General features: G+C 39.2%; 3 protein-coding genes across 5 annotated transcripts in view; all 3 read right to left on the bottom strand.

Annotated features, from left to right (window-relative positions):
- Positions 1 to 1,502, bottom strand: part of prkcz (protein kinase C, zeta) — a 125,177-nt gene extending 123,675 nt beyond the window's left edge. The window contains exon 1 of the mRNA XM_058642143.1: positions 1,176 to 1,502. Within this exon, the coding sequence (XP_058498126.1) occupies positions 1,176 to 1,252 (77 nt within the window). The 5' untranslated portion in view covers positions 1,253 to 1,502. The remainder of the gene's footprint in view (positions 1 to 1,175) is intronic.
- Positions 1,503 to 5,338: 3,836 nt separating this feature from the next.
- LOC131468171 (tumor necrosis factor receptor superfamily member 14-like) lies at positions 5,339 to 10,763 on the bottom strand. 2 transcript variants are annotated; one of them, XM_058642157.1, is made up of 6 exons: positions 10,336 to 10,745; positions 10,122 to 10,214; positions 8,961 to 9,086; positions 8,683 to 8,841; positions 8,058 to 8,142; positions 5,339 to 6,589 (listed from the first exon to the last, which is right to left on the bottom strand). In XM_058642157.1, exons 1-6 carry the CDS (start codon positions 10,358 to 10,360, stop codon positions 6,445 to 6,447), a joined length of 633 nt encoding a protein of 210 aa, XP_058498140.1. In that variant the 5' UTR covers positions 10,361 to 10,745; the 3' UTR covers positions 5,339 to 6,444. The 2 variants fall into 2 exon arrangements, with proteins under 2 accessions (XP_058498140.1, XP_058498141.1); XM_058642158.1 differs by lacking the exon at positions 8,058 to 8,142 and having other exon boundaries at positions 10,336 to 10,763.
- A 2,111-nt stretch (positions 10,764 to 12,874) lies between these two features.
- On the bottom strand, positions 12,875 to 22,553 carry LOC131468169 (tumor necrosis factor receptor superfamily member 14-like). 2 transcript variants are annotated; one of them, XM_058642152.1, is made up of 7 exons: positions 22,414 to 22,553; positions 20,174 to 20,296; positions 19,607 to 19,697; positions 17,458 to 17,583; positions 14,436 to 14,591; positions 13,851 to 13,938; positions 12,875 to 13,373 (listed from the first exon to the last, which is right to left on the bottom strand). In XM_058642152.1, the coding sequence occupies exons 2-7, from the start codon at positions 20,213 to 20,215 to the stop codon at positions 13,142 to 13,144; spliced, it is 735 nt and encodes a 244-aa protein (XP_058498135.1). In that variant the 5' UTR covers positions 20,216 to 20,296; positions 22,414 to 22,553; the 3' UTR covers positions 12,875 to 13,141. The 2 variants fall into 2 exon arrangements, with proteins under 2 accessions (XP_058498135.1, XP_058498136.1); XM_058642153.1 differs by lacking the exons at positions 20,174 to 20,296; positions 22,414 to 22,553 and adding an exon at positions 17,877 to 18,001 and having other exon boundaries at positions 19,607 to 20,149.
- Positions 22,554 to 23,397: the final 844 nt, after the last annotated feature.

The raw sequence follows: 23,397 nt of genomic DNA, 5'->3' as shown, positions 1-23,397 counted from the left end.
ATAATGTTTTTCTACAGCAGCAGTAAAGACACGTAAACGTGTTGGCTTTGGTATTTTTAGTCAGTTTAGTCATTTTTAGTCAGAGATGCCAAGTGAAAGCCTGCCTCACTGAACTGTGGACCTTGTAACTGTTAATCCATCTTAAAATAAATGCCGAAAGGAATTTCCCAACATAAGTCATCACTAATGCGTTTCTGTTTTGCTACATCATATGAGTGGCCATTATGAGTTTCTATGGGTGGTACTTGGTATTCTGAGCTGAGGAAGATCCACACCTCAGTGGCGTGGCATCGGCTGATTCTCAAATCTCGAGGTTTTACAAGCGGAGTTAAGTTTTGCAACTGAAAGACAATGTTCTTGTTGATATCGAGTCTATGGTAGGGAGCCCAGCCAACAACGGATTTTATAGTTGTCAATAAAACGTGTGCAGCAAAGTATTTGAAGTTAAAGTGAAGAGAAAGAGAAATTATGCACAAATACAACACAGACTCCAAAAACGATGCATCGCCATTGAATTATCTGAAAACCACAAGTCAATAAAATGTATTCCCTTGTTATAATTAAGGCTGCATCATCAATCAATGACTCTTTATAAATATTAAAAACAAGCTCAGTCAATGACTCAATCAGTCAGTCGTACACATACTAGTGTTTATTCTTTTTTGTTTGTGTCAACAAATCAACACGTAGAGCGTTAGCATTGACTAGTGTTGCTAACAACGGCTAGCCCGAGATACATTTTCATGCATGTTTTTCCGACTAATGTCAACTGGAACGCGATGAACTCGGGTGTTGATGTGACTCCCAGTTCCAATGTCGGATTTCCGATGTAAATGGAACCTGTAACCTCTTCTACTGGGACAAAATGACTGCCATGGAAAAAGGGACTATATTATTGTTATTTGTATTGTTATTATTATTGTTATTGTTATTGTTATTATTATTATTATTATTATTGTTATTGTTATTGTTATTATTATTGTTATTAAACCACTACAGTCAGGCCCCAAAATCATGAGTGTCGCCACCACCTCACCAGGAAAGGTCAGACTCGCTCCACAGGTGTTTGGTCTTATCCCCATTAGCAGCCAGCTAACACACCTGTGTGTGTGTGAGTGAGTGGGTGAATGAGTGAGTGACCACTCATTCACAACACACACAGCTCGTGAACTCACCCACAGTAGTGCGCTTTAATTTTCACTCGACCCGCGTCCAGGTCCATTATGGATCCGTTCGATTCCAGCCTATACATCCTAGCACGGTTCTGCTTTGCCTCCTCTTCACTTATAGCGCCACACGCTGACTGGACTGGACGGAACCGGACTGGACTGGACCGGCCTGAAAACTCGCACTTTTACACGCGGTGACGAATACAAATAAAAGTTTAAACAACTCGAACCGGAGTCACGGTTTGGTCCAAAGTAAAACAATAAAAACTTCGGTCGAGCTACTTGTAAAGTTTCCTTCGTTTAGCCAACATTGTTGGACGCTCTGCTGGCGGAGGAGTCGTCAAAGTGCTTTGAGAGACTCACACCATTTCCTGTTGAGCCTTTCAAAATAAAACAAGTGGCGTGCTACCTTCAGAGTAGTGCTTTTATATTTAAAGTCGTACCTGTTAACCCGTGAATCTGTGACTGTGGGTAACTTAGTAGAAGTCTCTAGTGACTCACTATGGTTACCGTAATCCTAATAACTCACCTGACTCTCTGTTTATAACGGGCTCGTCTGCCTCGCTGATAATTAGTGACGTCATTACTAACGCAATCTGACATTTGATTAATGGTATTTTCCTCTGGTCATACATTAAATTATTATTATTATTATTATTATTATTATTATTATTATTATTATTATTATTATTAATATTAATATTGTTGTTTTTAAATAAACCAGGTCTGGCACCAGGAAGCAACTGGGAGGGTTTAACACTTGTAAAAAAAATGATAATTTAAAGGAGTAAAAAATGTTTTTGACAGTGTGGCTGTGACTTTAAAAACAAGTCTGTAACCTGTCACTCTGTCATTCCACTTCACTGTTGTTTATCTAACACAGAGGTGTCAAACTGGGGGCCACTACTTAATAACATGTTCTAATGAAAACATGAACCACGACCTCCTCTCCACAGCTGCAAGAGAATGTAATACTACATCTATTTGCTAATAATCTATTTTATATTATAGTAATAATAGGACATTTGGTTGTAATTATTACATTATTAACATTAGATTACACATATAAGCTTGTTTGGTGTTTTTAATCGCGGTTGTCAACATTATTATTTACTTTGTTTTGGATTTATTTCTCTGTTTTGATTTATTTTTTGCATTATCATTGTGAAGTATGCATCTTTCTGTATCAAAACAAGCACTTTTACTTTGAAATCTTGTGAATTATCATCATCAAACAAATGGTTCAGTACAACAGGTAATCATTTTGTCATTTTGGACTTATGGAGTTATTAAGGTTAAATATAAGGGACAATAATACAACTGATATTACTGTTTTTAAAGGGTGATTTTATGTTGTTTTGAATAAAAATGTTTGTATGTGTGCTATAAATGTAGCACATAATATCATAACAATGCCCTTGAGGTCAACTTAAACACAGGCCGGACAGAATAGAATAAATACATTTCATGCATACAGGTGGTTCACCATACCTAATACAGTTTTAAAGCGCCACCTGTTGGTTAAAGAGTAAACACATGCATTTACTCAGACATTACCTGTTATAACTAAAGTTTTGGTTTGTTGTTTAAGGGGTATTTCATGTTTGTAGTACTGCAGTTGTATGAGGTTAGGACACAGTTCAGTGGATCAACAGCTCGTGTGTGTGCCTCGATATAAAACCATCGCTTTTCTCTAAAGGTTTTTGGTGCAGGAACAGTGAAGTTTACACTAAGTTCACTTAATGTATATACTGTATAGTCTGTTCTAGTTATATAATCTTAATAATCAACATCTTCTTGGTTGTGCATTGTTTAAAATGCATGTTATATATAGCATATTTATTAGCTTTACCTTTACTTTGTCGCTGTAACAATGTTTTCTCCTTTGTGGGACGAATAAAGGATTATCTTATGTTACTTGGTGAGCCTGTTTTAAGAGCATGAATACAAACCTTTAAAAAACACTATCACTTAACTACAGTCAATGTTTTTAATGAAAACTAACATTACAGTTAAATTAAGTTTGACACTTTCCAAATCTCTATCACGTTGTACATTGTCATCTGAGACTTTTATAGATAATAAGAATAAGAATAATAAAGACTTCCAGTGAGTTTTGAAATTAGTAAATAATCTTTTCCTTCACAAATTTGAAATAACTTACTAAAATACTAAATAATATTAAACATTCTGTTTTTACAGTATTCCTCATAGATAGTATCTCTTGAAATTTGATATAAAGGGTCATCAGGAGGGTTTGTGGGCAGTTTTTTGTTTGTGTATGTATATATATGTATATATATATATATATATATATATATATATATATATATGTATATATATATATATATATATATATATATATATATATATATATGCATATACATATATAGTGCATGTTAGACTGAGCCACTAGAGGTCAGGAGAGCACAGTTTTGAAGTGGTCCAGTGCCTTTCACCTTGCTAATGAATCTCACAACCTTCACATGAAGTTCTGTCCCAGGACATTTTAAGTAAATAAGTCAAATGTTTTTGGTCGTTGGACTTCTTTCACTGCAATTTGCAGTTTCTATTTACACAGAATTAAACTTGACTCGACTCAAGTTGCCAAACTGGTCCCACTTGTCCCACAGACAGCAACGACGGCACGTCTGTCACGGGGCCATGTCTCAGCCATGAATACAAGACAAAAAGCTTGACTGTGTCCATGTGTATGCACATTGCTGCTACTATTCCTGCAAATATCTTTTTGGCGGCTCCCATGGTTGCTGCAGTAACCAGCATAGAGATCAAAGGAAAGGTGGAGGGCGGCGTCCGTCTGGGCAGATGCCTGTTAGTGTGTTTTTAACTGTAATTCCTGCTAAAATTCATTGGCTCGCCCTTAAAAACAGACAAAAGGGTCAAATTGCACGTCCTGATGTGCATTAACACTTAAGTTTGGTGAGGATACGACAGTCTTCACCAAAGTCTGTGCTCGGACCTTATTATGGTGAATAAATCTGTCAGTAAATTTAAATGAAGTCAAATGTCTGATGGAATAAGACTGAAAACAAACTAATAACTACAGGCACTTTTTTTCTACAGTTAACAGTTAATATTGCATTTTAATGAGTCAAAGTTACAGTTGTTATTTTAATATTTGGACTCAATATACTGGCCACGTTCTTGTTGACATAATAAAAACTTGTTTAGTCAATGTTTCTTAAACCAGCACCTAATGTGGGACAGAGGAAAGAGGTGGTGACGAAATCTGCCACAGATTATTACATTACATGTCATTTAGCAGACGCTTTTATCCAAAGTGACTTACAATAAGTGCATTTAAACAAACAAGAGCTAGAAATAAGTAAGAGCTTCAATTTATCATTCATTTAAAGTGCTAGTCTTAAGTGCCATGTATAAGCAAGTGTTTTGGGGTTTTTTTTCTGTCGTCATCTTAGTCGAGGTAGAGTCGGAAGAAATGTGTTTTTAGTTGGCGGCAGAAGATGTGGAGGATGTCCGGATGTCGATGGGGAGCTCGTTCCACCATTTGGGAGCTAGGACAGTGAACAGTCTAGAGTTCTGCGAATGCCTCTGTGATCCTCTCAGTGAGGGGGCAGCAAGCCGGTTTGCTGATGCAGAGCGGAGTGGGCGGGCTGCGGTGTAGGTTTTGATCATGTCCTGGATCTAGGCTGGACCGGATCCGTTTGTAGCATGGAATGTAAGCACTAGAGTCTTGAAGCGGATGCGAGCAGCCAGTGAAGGGAGCGGAGGGGCGGTGTAGTGTGGGAGAATTTTGGTAAATTGAAGACCAGTCGAGCTGCTGCATTCTGGATGAAACTTCACACCTGGTGATGGTGATGACTCAATAGAAACTAGGTCAAAACAACAACAACAACAACTTTCTCTTTGACCTAGCAGACAAAATATCAACAACAAACTTTCACCTTAACTAAACACACAAGTCAAAAGTCAAGCAACCCAGCTAGATATAATAGCAATTAATGAAAAAGCAACCAAATAAGAAAGACCTACAGAAGTAACACTTTGCTTAATTCCAGTAGTCCTATGAGATACCCAGAAAGTCCAAATGCACACCTAAGGATTATCAATCCTAGGGGTTATCAATCCTAAAGTGGTGTTACATTTGATATTTGAATATGAAATAAATATCGAATCAACCTCTGCAATCGAATGTAGTTCTGTCGTGTAGATTTAAGTATATACATATATACATATATGTATATACAAAAAAATGAGACAGTGTCATTTTTATTAAAAAGCCCAAAAAACTTCATTTCTTGTTAAAGCTGGTAAATTAACTTTCAGCACACACACACACGTGTTAAGACAGTAATACTCTGGTCAAGATGGTAGCATTTCACTCTTAACATGGTAAAAATAAAACAAATAAAAGTACACGTGTCTTTACAAGTGACACAAAAAGAAACTGTGGCGCTGGTTTGGTCTCAGTACCTCCTGGTCTCATTTATGACTTGGTCTGTCTTATGCCACGTTTAAACGTCATGGTCCCGGTCACGACTCGACTCTTTTACCGCTCTACGTGGTGTTTTTCTCACACAAACAGCATAGAAACATGTTTACTGTGAAAAATAATAAATAATAATAATAATGATTTTTAAGTGAAACAGAAGTGCTATGAACTGTAAAAGAAGCAGTGTTTGTGGTGTCAGTCATCAAGAGTATGTAGTGGAAAAGCGGCATTACTTTAGTGGACTACACTATTATCAGGAGGACAACTATGGTTGAATTCTGAAGGAGAATAGTCTCTTCCCCGTCCACCCCACTATTTCTACTAATGTCAGCGAACATTGTTCTTCAGTCGGTGTCTAACTCCACGTAATCTTGAGGCTGAGACCTCAAGATTCAAGGTTGATTATTTATGGTTATTTTCTAAGCATGAAATTTAGTCAGGAAGTGACACATTAACGCAAAATCTAATAGTTTGCTGGTAATCACGACTGATATCTAAATAATATTACGGCGCTCTCACACCAGAGCTGTCGAAAGCAGAGTTTTGCTTCTTTGGATAGTCGGCTTTGTTTGAGCAGGTGCGAAAGCTCGTCTGGTGAGGACCAAAGCTGAAAACATGGGTCTCGGTTCGCTTGTAAGTGAAGCCTGGTGCGGCAAACGGACTATCCAGTGAACCTAAAGGATGGGGCGCTGTCCAGATGGTTTGGTCCACTTACAAAAGTGCAGCGTGTAGGTGAACCAAACGAAATGATTCCCCGCCCAATCGAAGACTACCCTGGTGTTTGACTCTTGACGCCAAGAGCTAAAAAAACGACTGCGACACAAATATCACAAGAGGTAGATACAATGAGTCATGGCAACTCCAACCACGATTTCTGAACAATTTACTGCAGCCGACGTCGTTGCGCGAGTCTCCGCGCGTAACCACGGTGTGGGGCTCCGGGCACCTATCAACACAAGAGTGAGCAGAAAAACACACTTTAGCTCTCTGTGATGAAATTCCTATGCAACATTCATGTAATACATTTCCCCATGAAAAGTGTTTCCAATCCCTTTGGTTTCTGTGAGAATTCTACACACAAGATGCCGCAGAAGTCATATTTATCAAGAAAATGGTTTTTTTTGTGTTGTGAGATGCTTTTTTTATTCGTATCATCACACTAATGCAACCCCACCAAATGACTCTAAATTCTATAGTATACATGCCAGGCCTGTATGTGGCGCTGTTACACACCACAGAAATACACCAAACAATGAAGAAGATATGGAGCATGTGCATAAAGTTTACATACTGTACAAACACAAGAGTTTGAATATGACTTCCTGATAAGTCATTAACCTTGTTCTTCCTCTCCCTAGTTTGTGTCTTTCCGTCCTGTCCTCTCTTTCTCTCTGTGTCCTCATCTTGTAGGTTGCAGGATCCAGATCCAGTTTCAAGGCTACTATTATTTAGGGCTGTAAAGTCCCAGTCTACTGGTCGATACGTTCTGGCTCGACTCAAATTCTGGTTGGTTGACTTTTTGCCGTGTTCATTTCATACAGTCTATGGTTAATTTGATTTCAGCAGGAGGAATGTACCAAGTGCTAATGGGGTGTTTTCAGTGCACCCTTGTTTCACAAGTAACAACTGGTCTTCAGAGAAAACCCCCGCCCCCCCGTTTTCAGTATTTTTAGATTAGCCCAACCCACAAGAGACAGGTAGACTAAAGAACGTCGAATGCAAAGTTTGCAAATCCCAGCTCGACTACAAACATGGCATATCATATAAAAACGGTAAGCTAACTTGTGTTGCTCCGTCTGTTTTGAGTATATGAACATATCAGAATTGGCCTATTTCAATGTTTCATAACTGCAGGGGAATATATCTGAATATTCGTCAGCTTTTGTGCTGATATCACTAGTTGACAGAGTACATTTTCGGCACGTGATGAAAAACTGTTTCAGAGCCGTCAGACTCTTTCAACACCCACCCCCCCTTCAGTCGACCAAGAATTTCTTTGGTTGATTACAGCCCACTATTATTATTATTGTCATTCCATGGTGTCCACTTTTAATTATTTGCTGCACGCTCAGCATGTGGACAAAGTCAGTCTTTGTACTTTTCTTTGGTGAGCCAGAGATCTGAGAATTTGCATTCCCCAGGCATCACATTGTCATTTGCTCTCACATGGAATCTCACGTCACCAGTGGAGAGTCTGTAGCCAACTTTGCTGACCAGTTCAGCATTGTACACATACTGTATCCCAGAGCATGCCTGCATAGTTTACTGTGCCATGCAGGTTCTGTGTGGAAGCATCTCCAATTGTTCTGTTTCTTGACTCATGTAATCAGATTCTAATCATTGATTTGATTGAGTTATACAGTATGCTATTAGAGGCATCTTGTAAAAGAAAAAGAAAGAAAAAAAAGTCCTACGTTTTCCAAGTAAGGCACTTTACACCATCCTTTGAAAAATAGCCATTTGGACAGTCCTCGCACACAGTATTCGTATCCCTGGTTCCTACGAGGACACAAAAACTCAAGATTCAGTACAAAAGAATCCACCATTTTTTTGAAAAGACAAACCAATTATTTCCCCCAGAGATGTTAAATAAATTAATCACAACTTTTGCTGAACCTTCACTAAATTAACTGTCAACTATTATGATTATCGATTTGATCGGTTGTTAGTGTTTTTAATAACAGAAACAAACTCTGCAGTTTTCAGCTTCTTGAATGTGATTTTTTCTCTGCTACACAGTGTGATCAAGAACTCATTCAAACTACAGATGACTTTTGCTTTTGTGGATAAAATGAGACATTTGAGAACAGCGTCAATTTGAGGTTTCAGGAAATGCTGAAGTATTGCATTTTTAAGAAAATAATTGAAAGAATAATCGACAATCAAAACAATCGTGAGTTGCCGCCTTGGACATAAATCCTCTGCAAATATTTTGTTAGGAGACCCAAAACAAATCTCCTGTGACCCATCCGAGGGCCACAACCCACAAATTTGGGAATGACAAATTCCTCAGACCTCACACTTTGTGATTTTTCTTACCAGGTTCTTTGATCTGTTGACCAGAAACACAGCTTGAATGTTTCTCTGCCCGGCTACATCCTGTGCTACTAGACTCGTCTCTGCACATGTAGCCACTTAAAACGTCACAAACCGTGTCAGTGCTTGCTGTACACGCCTGCTTGACAAACAGACCATTACCTAATAAAGAGAAAAGAAAAAACATAATTTTTATTATTATTATTGTTCATACTGTATATTGTAACCCGTTTATGTGATAATTACAGACTACGGTTTGAATTTTGTAAAAGAGACAGTACCTGAAACACAGGAAGTGCAGGGGAAACACATGTTTAGACCATTAGGTTGGTTCATAAACGTCCCATCCTTACAACGGTTGCAGCGAGTGCTACGCACGTCTGTACAGTCTTTGAGAACAAATTGACCTGTTAAAGAAAAAACAAGATAATGGTGCAAGGTTACCGTGAAGTAGAATAGAACAAAATAGTCATTTATTCCAGTGCTTCTTAAACTAAAGGGGTGACTAAACCCGCTCTTCTAAGGCTTACTCCGCCCATTGCCTGACTTATGTCAAGAAGTGGGCTGCAACAATTGTTTCGATTAGTAAAATAATTGTCAACTATTTTGATAATTTAATGTTTTTTTCATTATTAAAACAAACTTTCTGGCTTCTTAATTGTGAATATTTTCTGGTTTGCTCCATGTAGCAAATAAATCATTAACACGGATATGAAAATGATCGTCCGTTGCAGTGCTAGTAAGGAGTGAGTGGTTTACAAAGCAATACAAATGTCCGCTTCTTGTCAGAAACTGCTACAACAATACTATGGCACTGAACACATTACACAGTGCCCACGATATACAAGGAATTCAAAACATGGATGTTCTAGTGCATAGACTTGCTCTTTAAACGTTTTGTCTTAGTATTGCAATGCTGTATGTTCAACGTGGTTTGCCTTTAACTAATGTGTGTGTAACGTCTACGTACATCTCCTTCTGGAAACTACTAAATAGAACATGTGCTGGACTCCATGTGGAAATTAGAGTTCAATTAAATGTGTAATGATGTTTACTTCACAATAAAACATTAATGGTGCAAAATGAATCTACTAATGACAAAAACAGAGGAATACATAAATAACTAAATCTAAAATTAAGTAAATAACATGGCCAACTGTAACTCCAACCAAGCTTATATGTGTAATTTAACGAGGAATACATGTAATAATGTGATAATTATAAACAAAAGTCTCAATCCCTTTTCGAATATATGAATTATTTTCTTTTTCTGTTTATTATTTTTCTTCCTTAATTTCATTTCAATGTTGTGCAATGAAATTGTTTAGTAGTAATCGGGAAGCCTTGTACTATTTGCATATTCGGAATACAAACAAAAGAGAGTGTGTGGCCCCCCTCACACGTAAAGTGGGGGTTCAGAATATAACTGTCGTGATTTATACCCTCGTCGCACTTCGAACAGCAGTCTCCATCACGGCTCTTGTACTCCTTTTCTTGACAACACGACCCGGGAACAATGAGGCCAACAACTAACCCTACGATAGAGAGAGGACACACAAACACACAAAGCTAAGTTAGCACAGGTCGCTAAGCTAATGCTAACTTTCTGTGTCGACGTACTTCGGGGAAGCGCTGTAGCTCTGCTGTGGCACTTACCAAACAACAGCGACACGGACAACATATCTAAAAAACGTCAACGGCAGAAAAGCGTCAATAAAAAATTCGCTGAATATAATAATAAAAACGATAAGGAAACTACAATCGTTGGCGTAAAACCTTTCACTTGTGCATTACGTCATTACTGGGAAACGTGCTTTACGTTAGTGAGTGTTCAACGAACACACTGAGGATTGTTACCGGTGAGTTGGAGCGGTTAGTGAATGACTGTGGAGCTAACATTCAACAGAACAGAGGGGAAACCATTGTTTTGATTTTACAGGGCGACAAACAATGCACAACAATTCGGCATTTGTTGTTTTAAAACATCACAGCGTATCACAGGACACACAACGGGCTGACGTCATAGGAATTCCCCGAACCGGACTACACCCTCTTCCTCTCTTCACTTCTTCTTCTTATTATTGTTTAACGGGTGCATTACAGCAAACCTTCTGCTCCTGCTGCTGAGTGTGGGTCAGCCATTCTACCAACACAATATGACTTTGTTTGTCCGTTCCATTCATAAGTCTATTAATGCTTAAAACCCCAGGCCTCCTGAGATCTTCTTCCACATACTCTTTAATCTGTGATATTTCACTGCATTATTGTGTGTAAACTTGACTTTTGTTTACTTCCCATTTATTTTACCACTCTCCCATTGCTGCTTTTCTCCCTCACTACAGATACATGCTTGATTTCTTGAAAATAAATGTAAAAAAACTTTATTCTTACAAAGAAAACAGTGTAAAAATAAATAGAAGACATAAAAAAATACAACAACAAAAGGATCTCAGCAAACATTGAAATCAAAATCTTTTTCATTAACCAATATAGTGAAGCTATGATGAGAGAGGGGAAGAAATGACATCAAACAGATTTTCAAACAGTCAGACATTCTTAAAACAAATTTAAATCACAAACAAATCCAATAACAATCCTAATCTGGATTACCAGCAACACCTTCCTCCTTATTCTCTATGGAGTCTACACTGCAGACTTTAAATTTCAAAAACATACATCGATTGGGTGATGAGTCATGTGGTGAATATTGCTCCTCTGCTGCTCTATACATTTTTATACAAGCTAAAATAAAAGGTGTGTGGACCTACTTCTCTTATAACTTAATTTTGACTTTGAACCCAATATTACAACACTGTCACTGCATAAATCCACAGGTAAATCAAAGTTCAAAGTTCAGAGGATAATTCAGATGCGTAACACCAGTTGTTGCAACACTGTCCTCACTAAGAATGCTGTTCATGAATAGAGAGGTGTGTGTGTGTGTGTGTGTGTGTGTGTGTGTGTGTGTGTGTGTGACAAAAAGCATGCAAACCTGTCTACACGGGGACATTTTGTCTGGGCTCCACAACTTTAAAGGGCATTTGAACCTTCATGTTGGCAGGAAAAGATGCAGCAACAATGACCAGCACTGTTTCAACCCTTTTAGAGTTCACTATGAACTATGCACAAATCCACGTAGATCGACCCGATATATCACACAACTGACAGACTGAATATATCTGATCCTTATAATGCAGCGGCGTGCTTTTTACAATCCAGGGACACATTATTCTTCTGTCGTCAACTCCCAGATTAACTTCCCTTCATCTTACTCACTGAAAGTTTCCAAGAGCCCGGAGTCAGCTGCCCTCACAGTGCCCTCTGCTGGACAACTTGAGTAGAGCTTGACCCCTTCTACCCCACACTTCCTTATCGATGGTTCCTTTTGGTCACAACTCGACTAAAAGTGGTGAACAAAAAAGCTCCAAGTTTCAGTTTCACCTTTGCTGTCAGTCAGCATTGTACGGAAGCTTATTGCTGCCACACATACAAAAAAAAGTGGGGTGCTCAGTATTATGAGAAAAATAAACTATCTCGTTATAACGAGAAACTATCTCGTTATTTCGAGATAGTCTCGTTATAACGTAATACTGAGCACTCCACTTTTTTTTGTATGTGTGGCAGCAATAAGCTTCCGTAGCGTCGTCTTTTCTCTGGAGTTGTACTTCCTGCATTGAATCCTCCATGTTTTTTTGTTCTTCCAGGTTTGTTGGTGTAGATACAAACTTCTCTTGATATGGAGCACATTGCATTTGTCTGTTTTGAAGAAAGCGAAAGGCATTGGTGCTTCACTGGACGCCCGTAACCATCCTGTCAGACGCCTCTGTTGTCTCAGACAGCCAATTGCAAAATTTCTCACCAAGTCCTTGTTATTACGGAGCATTCCTTGGACAGTCCGTGGCTCAGGGGGCCACCGAGGCAAATGCTGGTTGAATCTTGAGTGTGAGGGTGATGTGTTGCCCACAGTCTCACAGAGACAGCAGCAGTTTAATTTCTGTACTCTACAAAGAAAATGTGACAGCACCCAGCAGGTTAGAACTGGATATTAGAACACATTCACTCTGCAGCGAACAGACAGCTGTCCTTTCTCCTGCCATCCTCCTGCTCAGACTAGTGGTTGTATCGTGATGATTTCCTCTCCCTTTTAAGAGAAATGTAAAAAAAGAAAAAAGAATAATTATCAGTGATGTCATCTTTCACCAAACGACCTATCCATCGCTGCTGTTGACATTCTGTCCCTCTTCCCTCTGGTACCTCAGTATTAAGACTTTCTCTTTCTTGTCGTCATTGAGATAAACATTGTTACAATGCGCATCATCACTAAGACTCCTCCCCCACAATGTAAAGCAAATCATACACACGGCGTCAAAAAGAAAGTAACAAACATACCTGTGGTGGGACAGTTACACGTTTGCCTGTAACAAACAAAAAACAATGAATAACATCTCAGCAGTGGCATGACTCAGCAGAAACCATTATCATTTTCATTGAACCATGTTAATATCTGTAACTCCACACAGACCCTACCTGATATACATTTCTTCTTCCTGAAGTACAAAGCTCCACTTATACCAGCGCATAAAAAAATAAATAGAAGGACAACGACAACGACGACAGTGACATTGCTGCTTGAACCATCTTCCCCACATTCAGCATCAGCTGAAGCAGTTCCTTCTCTGAGCAGGTTTCCACACCTGCAACAACAGAGGGACATTTTCTCAGGACACTACAAACATTACCTGCAGCTAAAAACAAAGCATTTTCCGTATAAAAACCCGACTCGAGCTCGACCTGAAGTCAACACACAGGATTTTTCCTGTCACAGGTGTTTGTAGACTTCATTTATGGTTACAGCAAGAAAACAGCAAGTTATCGTTACACGACAGGAGGAAGCAAATACTAAACTATCCATCCATCCATTTTCTAACGCTTTATCCTCCACGGGCCCCATGGACACACCCTATTTCACTGAAAGAACTTGAATTTTCCATGTCAGTTTGACAAGTTTCCAAGCCCAAAAAGTCATTTCTGGATGTTTGTCCAAACCCAGTCTGCTCCCCTCTGTCTAGTGTCCAAGGCCACACCCGTCCCACGTCCACACTCTGAATACAAATACAAAATGTAATGTTCTGACTGATTTAGGATGGACGTGTCGTGAAAGCGTCACTTACTGCGTGTGCGGCCGACAAGTGGTGAACGTCCCATCTGAAAATGTCCCGGCACTGCAGTCAGCGCAAACTGTGTCTTTCAACGCTGTTCCTGTACAAATGCAAATGACACATACAGTGAGGAGTGAACACAGAATGATGGGATACAAGTTTAAAATCACATCAAAACATCCGACAAAAACATTCAAAGTGTCAAAGAAAACATTAAAAATAAAACCAGAGGGAGGGACGACGTGTTTTTAAGTGAATTTCCATCACCAGCCCATTTTAAAAGGCGGTCCAGCTCAGTGGTTCCAAAACACTGGGTCGGGACACACAAATAGGTCGCGACTCGCGCCTCCGTTCTAAATAACGCACATAAAATCAAGTTTACTTGGAAAATGTTTGTTTACCAATTCCAAATAAATACAGATGTGACTGTAAATTAGTCTCAAATCACATGACAGCTGTGATTTGGGTCATGACAGTTTGCCTTCTGTCGGTACCTCATCATTTAGAATGGTTTCATTTTATTTTTTTTACCTAAAATAATATTTGTACACACACACACACACACACACACACACACACACACACACGTATACATACCATTATCTCTGATGTACTGCCCTGGTTTACACTGGCTGTGTTTCTCTGCTGCTTCACAGTATAAGCCTTTGGATTCTATACAGAAGAATCCTTCCAGAGGTTCACAGAATGCATCCCGTGTTCTTGTGCATGGACGGGCTATCCTCAGGCCAGAATCTGTCAACAACACACAGAGGTAATCACTGAAGGAATCACATGACGGAAGCACATTCACTCCATTGCCACACATAAAACTTTATCTAAGGACACAAGAGCTTCTGTAACAGTTTCTTTTAACAGTGCTGTGTGTGGATGTTGGAGCTGTTAATTTCCCTGAGGGAACCTCCCAAAGGGATTAATAAAGTAGTCTGTCTGTCTGTCTGTAATACAGCAGTATGTAGAAGCTCTTTAAGCAAAATGACATTTTTAAATGCTAAAATACAATTATTATTGTCAAATTTACCGTTTTACAAAAAAAAGGCAAATTAAAATGATTCAATTCACATTCCTGAACAGAAAACAACAGTTTTATTGGTTGAATATGATGCTTGATTAATTTCTGACATCTCAGAGAAGAAGCCTGCTCAAATTTATCACCCTAACCCTAAAAAAGTATCTTTTGTGAACATTAAATGATCAATTGTTCAATAATCTACGTATGAATCAAAAACACATGTATGTAAATATCAAAGTTTTACAAACATGGGAAACGACAGTGAACAAACATTTCCTTTCCAAATAATGGAGCAACATCAACATAAGACAATAAATCAAAAAACAGGGAAGATGACAAGAAAAAAAGTCTAAATTTTTAGAAAATGCTTCATGTACAGAAATAGGGTCCAAAGTCTAAGAAGTGTAAAATAACATTTGCATCACTTCCTCTTGTGTGTCTCCACACTAAAGACGTTGAGGCGTTTAATCAGAGTCAGTTTGAGTCCATTAGGTCATAATATTATGCTCGCTGCCTAATCTCAGCGTTCACCAGAAGTTTGTTTCTTTATAAAAATGGTCACTCTCGCATCATCAATCATGGCATTCAGGTGTTCTTGGTCCACTACTGCCTTTTTCTTTTAGTTCAAACGTGATATTTTGTGACTTTGGTGTTAAAAACACAAACATAACAACCACGTGAGCAGTGGACCAACAACCACAAGGAAGCTTAAACACTATATGGTTTAAGACGTTCCAGCTCCCTGAAGTAAAAGATTGTAAATAGCAATTCTCATAAACTAACTTTTTATATACAGTAAGTACCTCATATATCAGCACTTTAAAAGTGCTCAACTATCCTTTAAAGACACAAAACTCCAGTTCTTAAAGCTCATTTTAGCATTTCATGTCAGACTAGTCTTAAGTCTTAAGACATAATGATATGATAAGTTTATCCTATCTATAAATTGACTTGGATTCACTAGAGTGGAGACTAAAAATGAGAAGTCAAGTCTCACTGAGACAAGGAAGTATAAAGGAAAAATAAAAATATTCTCATCAAGTGCAGTTATCTTGTGACTCGGTCACTGGTTTGACATGTGATGTTAAACTGAGAGTTGAGGCCACGAGATCGGAGATTTCTTCCTGTTAAAAGGGACTTTTTGTCTCCACTGAGGCCTCTAGTGTTTGCTCATTGTGTGAATTGATGAGTTTCTCTTTGGCGCTATACAAATAAAATTGAATTGAATTTGAGAGTAGGGATGTCCCAATACGATATTGATATTGGTCCGATATCAGCCAAAAAACGCATATGAGATTATATCGGATTGCCTCTAAAATCTCTGATATAAGCGCTCTGATACAACAGTCCATTCTGCTCCAGCAGCGCCCGTTTTGATCACGTGCGCTCTGCGTGTTGGATGCATGTAGATCACATGATCACAACAACAGTGTGTGTGTGTGTGTGTGTGTGTGTGCTACTGCTGTTTCAGAGGTTCATGTTTCTTTAACCTCTGAACTCAGAGGATACGAAGCCACACAGCGAGCGCGAGTAAGCATCAGCACCACGCTAGCTCATCCTGAGGCGAGCTGCTAAAACAACATTATTTCATGAACCAGCGCCACCTGTCGACTTTCAACAGCCTCCGTTTGTTAATTATATCCCAAAAACCAGCCATGCCAAGAGCTTTGTGTGTCATGTACGTCTGGGGGGGCCGGTCCTCGGGCTCCGGGTTTATCTCTGGGACGAGTCACTCACCCTGTGTGGGTTGGACTAATCCAAAATAGTGAAAACAAGGGGGGTATTCTCTGAATACACCTCTGAAAACACCGCCATTAGCACTTGATACTTTCCTCCTGATGAAATTAACCATAGACTGTATGAAATTAACATTGCAAAAAAATCGAATGTTCTTATGTTGAAGGTGAAAATGTATGTAACCCATTGGTTAATAATAAATGGGTCAGTTTTGCTCATACCTACTGTTGCTGACTATTGTTCTCTGTTTAAGTAATATCACTTGATCAAGCCTGTTCTAATATTCCACACTACAAAATATGTAATTAAAGTGTGTATGATTGGTGCTGATATCGTATCGGATCAATATCCATATCGGCCAATACTCAAGGCTGCAATATCGGTATCGTATCGGAAGTGAAAAAGTTGTATCAGGACATCCCTATTTGAGAGCTCTGTCTGAACATTTTACATTTACAATTAAGCGTTTAGCTTAAGACACTTTTATCCAAAGCCACTTACAAAAGAGGAATAAGCTACAGAGAAGTAGTCCACTAGACAGGAACAGTGGACTGATGATGCTGACTGATGGGTGAGAGCGCAGAAGTGGATCCAAGTGCAGAAGGGGTGAGGTAAGTGCTAGGACAGAAGATGCTCTTGGAAGAGCTGGGTTTTCAAGAGCTTCTAGAAGATAGACAGGGACGCCCCCTGTTCTGACAGATGACAGATACAGCCGAGTCTGAAACCATGGCCATCTACCTTACATACATACATTCTACATATATCTTAGGACCAGTAGATCTCGGCAGACTAGAAACTTTAATTGCCTTGAATTAAAAACACTGAGGGAAACATGATAACAACAACATCTACCTGGAGCACAGCTTGTGCAGTGTAAGCATTGTTTGAGTCCACTGAAAACATCGTTGAAGGTTCCGTCTTCACAGGGATTACACTTAGTGCTGGATTCATCCGAACAGTCTGCTCTTACATACTCTCCTGAGGAAAAAAAGAAAGAAAATCAAGTTTAAGCAGCTGTCAGAGATGTTGTGTTACTTTTTTGGCTGTGGACATGCTGAAATATCCTGATAAGGATATATGAGCGTGCGCGCGCACACAAACACACACACACGTTTGGGCAGCCGTTCTTGTTAGGACATTAACGTCCATGCTTTAGGACAGATGAAGTCAATCATGTAACCACAATCTTCAGTCAGTGTTAATAACAGAAAAAAGGTCCTGAGTGAACACACACGCATGCACACACATGCACACACATGCACAGTGGTTACCTAGGAATGATACCAGAGGAAATAGGCAATACAAAACAGAAGGATGAGGCAATTCCAGAGAGAGAAACCAACAATGCCTCCCTCTATCAAAAGGGGGACAGAGAAAGGAAATTTGACACATTATCCTGCAAAGAAACAGGAAGAGGAAATAAGACAAAAAATAATTCAAGCTGCTGGACCTTCCGGGACATTGTTACCATTTGTATTCTCCCTCCCTCGTCCCTACGTCGCCCCATGATTGCCATAATATTACAGTAACACCTGGTATGAATGGAGATATTTAAGGTTGCTTTCATTGTTGTACTTAACCTTAGATTGATTTGATTTCACACTAAAGTCTGGACCTTCAACGCTACGTTGGGGGTGAACGACTTGGACTAAATATCTGATTGTGATTGAGATATGATTCACGATATCAGAGGGAAAGGTAATTTTACCATAATTATTCTCATTTTCATTTGAATAACGTGTTTAAAATGATTACTCTGTGAGAAACAACAATGACGTTTTCTTAAGTCTGTAGAAAGTGTGTATAGGCCAGGACAAAAACATTGTTGTTTTGTTTTTTATTTAGAAAAGCACATTTCCATTGTCCAAACAATCAGCATTTCACAATTTCCTTTGGTCCCTTGTCAGTTATTTCTTGATAGGGAAGGGTAGATGAAGACGGCTGTAATGATTTTGTCCATAATGCCCTTTCAGGATTTTTACTTTACTACATAACCAAACAGAACACAACAAATACGCTATTACGAGACGGCCATTGCTCCTAGAAAACTACAACAACAACGTCTGTTGTGTACAGAGGCATTTTGGTTGACATCCGTTGGTCATGCCTCATGGATGTGGAAGAATTTCTAGTATAGTAGGAACCGTTACGATTTGGCAACGTGGGTATCGTGCAACTCTAAAACAAACATGTCGGATTATTTCCATGGGACGGACCTTCAAGCTGCTCTGGCAGCTCTAATAAACGTACAGGCATTTTTTTCCCCGATGTTTTGCTTTTCGCGGAGAGAAAGGAAGATTCTGCACATGCGCTCATACATGGCGGTGTTGTGTGATAGTGTATCACAGCGCCACCTAGCCGCCTGGCATGCACACCCAATCGAATCCCACACACTTTTGCGTCACCGTATGCACGCAGGTTTCCTCCCGAAAACGCCCGTCTAAACGCGGAACAAAAAGTGAAGACGCCACTTTTGCGTCTTCGGTTCAGACCGTCATCATGTAAACGTAGCCTTATTCTCCGGCTACAAGAACAAGACTGCAGCCGTTACTCTAACGAAAATAACAATACTAAAAAGAATGAAAGGCACAGAAAGAAGAACAATCTAATAATATCTGCCCCTCTTTCACAGTATGTCAGTACACAATCCAGTGTCACTCCTGAGGGGGTAAAGGCCTGCACATTCTCCACAAGAACACAGACGTTCTGTTCTCTTTCTTGCAGCTCGTTCTCGACACATCGTCCGGGCAGATTGTTTCTTGTGTGGTGTCCGACATATATTGTGTGATTGTGTGTGGTTAATGTGGAAACGTTGTCATTCCCTATGAGGATTTACCAGATGTCTGCACTTCTCGAGTTTCTCGTGAAGTATGTAATGTCCTGGCCACAACTAACTTTCTTCTTGTCTCTGTTCTTGCAGAGTATGTACAGGCCTTAAGACTGACGTCAGTAGAAGTTTGTCATTCTGGTTAGCATGGTTGATCACTTGGCGGAATCTTACCAGGTGAACACTTCGGACAGCACTCAGTTCCCGCCTGGTAATATGATGGAATACAAGCTGAACTTCCTCTGCAGACAATGATCACGCAGAGCTGTGGAGAACAGAGCAAGGTTTTTTCCCCATCTCTTGATCACAAATGTTGACATGACTGACGACAAGAGGCGAGGTGTTCAAAGAAAAAGGAAGAAGAGGATACCCCGAGGATGACGAGACCAAAATAAGCTCTTTAGCTTGTTATAGCTACTGTTGACAAATCAACTCCCATTGTGAAGTGTTTAATCCACAGACGTCAACTGCCACCAGGCTCTTATTGGAGAATACAGCTGCCAATCACACTGGTGACCGTCCATCCATCATCCATCCATCCATCCATCCATCATCTACCACTTTATCCTACACAGGTCGTCAGTTCATCACATAGAGTCAAACAGCCATCCACTCTCACACTCATGGCCAAACTCCACTACCACATAAAAAACCCTCTACTGAGTGGGTGATGACATCTATGCTTGAGTTAAAAGGTAAACAGCAAACAGTAAGAGAGAGATGAGGTTAAAAATACGTTACCAACAAAGTTGCTGCTATTAAAGGTTTTCTCACAGAAAACATTTTGACAGAGTGTTTGGCGGAGTTTCTTGTGCTGAAGACACCAGCTCAATTAGATCTGTGCTGAGGAGGGAGATATAAGATCTGTATATGAAGAGAACAAAGAAGAAAACTTTAAAAACTAACAGTAAACTCCAACAGAGCCTAGTGTTGTAGTTTGAATTGTGTATGTACTTGTGTCAATGTTTGTTTTTGTATGTTATTTTCTCTCTTTCTTTTTATCTATGCAGTATTTTGGTTTTATAAAAATGTTATTTCTCTTGTATGTAAAAAAAGGCTCTCGTCTCAGCAGGTTCTACAATCTAAGTGATTTATTCCCAATTATTCACCGCGATAAAGTGAGCTGCAGTTAGATTTCTGCTGCATAATTGGTAGAGTGAACATGGTACTGACAGCCAGTTTTCAGACAGACCTCACTTTCACATCATATGTCAAACATCTTGTCATAAGATATTTATTACACATGAAGAGAATATTTTTAGTTTTCCTTTTTATTTCCACTCAGGTTTTCCAAGACTTAAGTTTCTCCAATCTGAGACTATGGAGGAAATGTATCATATCATTATCTCTGAAGACTAGTCTGATAGCTGCAGTCAATGCTGTTTTGGTTTGAAATTGCGGAGGAGCCAATGGGAGGGAGCCTCCTATAAAAGGGGGTTGGGCTGCTCCTATTAAGGTCGTACAATAGTACACATGTGGGGTTCTTAAAATGTGACCAAAAACCATTATTTTAATTATTATTATTATTATTGTTGTATTAATTTGATCACAAACAATGCAGTTTTCAGAGTTAAGTGTATCATTTACATGAACAAGATAAACAGGCTGACAGAAACATGAAACATTAACAAGAAAACTACAATATCAGGGCCACACGGTGGCGTAGTGGTTAGCACTCTCGCCTTGCAGCGAGAAGACCCGCGTTCGAGCCCCGGTTGGAACAAGGGCCTTTCTGCATGGAGTTTGCATGTTCTCCCCGTGTGTGCGTGGGTTCTCTCCGGGTACTCCGGCTTCCTCCCACAGTCCAAAAACATGCAATGTGGGGATAGGTAAATTGGACACTCCAAATTGACCATAGGAGTGAGTGTGAGAGTGAATGGTTGTTTGTCTCTATCTGTGTGTGGCCCTGCGATGGACTGGCGAACTGTCCAGGGTGTACCCCGCCTATCGCCCGATGTAGCTGAGATTGGCACAGCACCCCCCGCGACCCTCTGGCAGAGGATAAAGCGGTAGATGATGACTGACTGACTGACTACAATATCAACTGTGAATGACAGTGAAAGCTTTATTTTGGCCACCAGGTGGTGCTTAATGACCCTAAATAAAAAAAGTATCTTTTGTGAACATTAAATGATCAATTATTCAATAATCTACGTATGAATCAAAAACACATGTATGTAAATATCAAAGTTTTACAAACATGGGGAACAACAGTGAACAAACATTTCATTTCCAAATAATGGAGCAACATCAACATTATATCAAAATGTACATTCAAAATAAGACAATACATCAAAAACAGGGAAGATGACAAGAAAAGTCTAATTTTTTAGAAAAAAATAGTTTTGATTCTGACTTTTAGAGGCCAAAGTCTAAGAAGTGTAAAATAACATGTCAGCGTATCGTTTACATGAACAAGATAAACAGGCTGACAGAAACATGTTGTAACAATCCACCATGCGTGTGCTGCTCTTTGTGTTTAAGTGTTAGTTAAAGTGTTGTATGAATAATTAACAGTCAAGTCTCTCACTGTTAATAATATACTTGACCCGTTTCTACTGCATGTTAGTGAAGAGGTAACTATAAGGAAGCTTTGCACAGATGCAAATCCTAACATTTATATAACATAAACTTCTGTGTAGCTTCTATAATATGTCCAGTACACTCTTGTTCACAGTGACTCTGACTATGACCATGCTGAGTTTCATGCATTTCTACTGTACCGTTTTTCAGGGAAATTAAAGACAAAGTGTCGTTTGTGTTATTTCCGTGTTTGTTGCTCTCGACTTACCTTATCTCTTTAAAACACGATAAACGTTGAACAAGTGTTTTTAACCTTTAGCATTTAAGCCTTCAAGCTCACTAAGAGCGAAAGGTATTTGGTTTTTGTGTTAAATACTGTAACTTTCTCTTTCGCTTCTCACTCCCTCAGTTTTTATGTTACACAAGAAGTAAAAACGTAAGACTACAAAACTACTTACCTTCACGAACAGTCAGGTTCTATTTATTCAGATTAAGCCAGTCGTCACGTGAAGTTCTGATGACGGTTATTAGTGAAACCAAGAAGTTTCAGGTCGAATATTCAACAAATATTTGCATTCGTTTTCCGCCCAGCGATATCCACACAATCCAACTACTTAGCTTCTCGCACAGTCAAAACACCGCCCCCGGCGTGACGGAAGTACTGCGGTGTGACGGAAGTACTGCGGTGTTGTAGCAGCTGGAGCATGGACGTAGAGCACCGAAAATCACCCAGAAACTGTTTTACACCTCTTTTGGTTTTGTTCACACATCAGATCATTTTGGCAAAACTTCAGCAGATTCATCATTGACAATATTTATAAAGACTTATTTTATTATGGGAGAATGTAGTATTTTGCTTTTATAGAACTCAAAATAGAGAGAATATGTACTTTGTTATAAATGTATGATTCTGTTGGCAAAATTCCATATTCATAAATGTAAATTCAGTGGTAAAAAACCTAATTTTGTCCCTTTTACCCATGAAGTTGTACATTATATTTCTTTGATTTCTGGCTCTAACAACAAAAAAGCAATTAAGACTGTCAATGTTTGGTCCTCCTTTTCTTTCTCTTTTTAATAACTCATCAGTTACCCTGGCAAAGTTTTATTTCTCCTGTTTTTGCTCTGTTTGTTCACTAATGCAATATGTTTCTTTCCTCACTTCTGTAATGTAACCATATTTCAATAAAGTTGTTTATAAAAAAAAAAGTCTCAAAACAGGAAGGACTTAGTCCGGGTGGTGAGAACTGCACAGGGGATTGTGGGCCGCCGTCTACCTGATCTGGACTCTGTTTACACCGCACGACTCCAGAGGAGGGCCAGACGGATAGCAACAGACCCCACCCACCCGGGCAACGCTACTTTTTTATTGTTCTATAAGTGCTTTTATCTATTTATGACATTTTAATGTGTGCTGAGAGTCTCAGGAGGAAATGTTGTTA

This window comes from Solea solea, chromosome 11 (assembly GCF_958295425.1).
Source record: "Solea solea chromosome 11, fSolSol10.1, whole genome shotgun sequence".
Taxonomy (NCBI): Eukaryota; Metazoa; Chordata; class Actinopteri; order Pleuronectiformes; family Soleidae; genus Solea; species Solea solea.
The sequence above is the reverse complement of the archived record's forward strand: the minus strand, read 5'-3'. Positions and strand labels throughout refer to the sequence as shown.

Excerpts from the sequence above, each read along its gene's own strand:
- LOC131468171 (XM_058642157.1), bottom strand. The coding sequence starts at position 10,360 with ATGTTGTCCGTGTCGCTGTTGTTTG. Across the intron at positions 10,215-10,335 it reads GTCCGTGTCGCTGTTGTTTG|GGTTAGTTGTTGGCCTCATT; the intron begins GTAAGTGCCACA and ends TCTCTATCGTAG. Across the intron at positions 8,143-8,682 it reads TCAACAGATCAAAGAACCTG|GAACCAGGGATACGAATACT; the intron begins GTAAGAAAAATC and ends GTGTCCTCGTAG.
- LOC131468169 (XM_058642152.1), bottom strand. The coding sequence starts at position 20,215 with ATGTTTTCTGTGAGAAAACCTTTAATAGCAGCAACTTTGTTG. Across the intron at positions 19,698-20,173 it reads TAATAGCAGCAACTTTGTTG|CTCTGCGTGATCATTGTCTG; the intron begins GTAACGTATTTT and ends TGTTCTCCACAG. Across the intron at positions 13,374-13,850 it reads ACTTGTCGGCCGCACACGCA|GTGTGGAAACCTGCTCAGAG; the intron begins GTAAGTGACGCT and ends CTGTTGTTGCAG.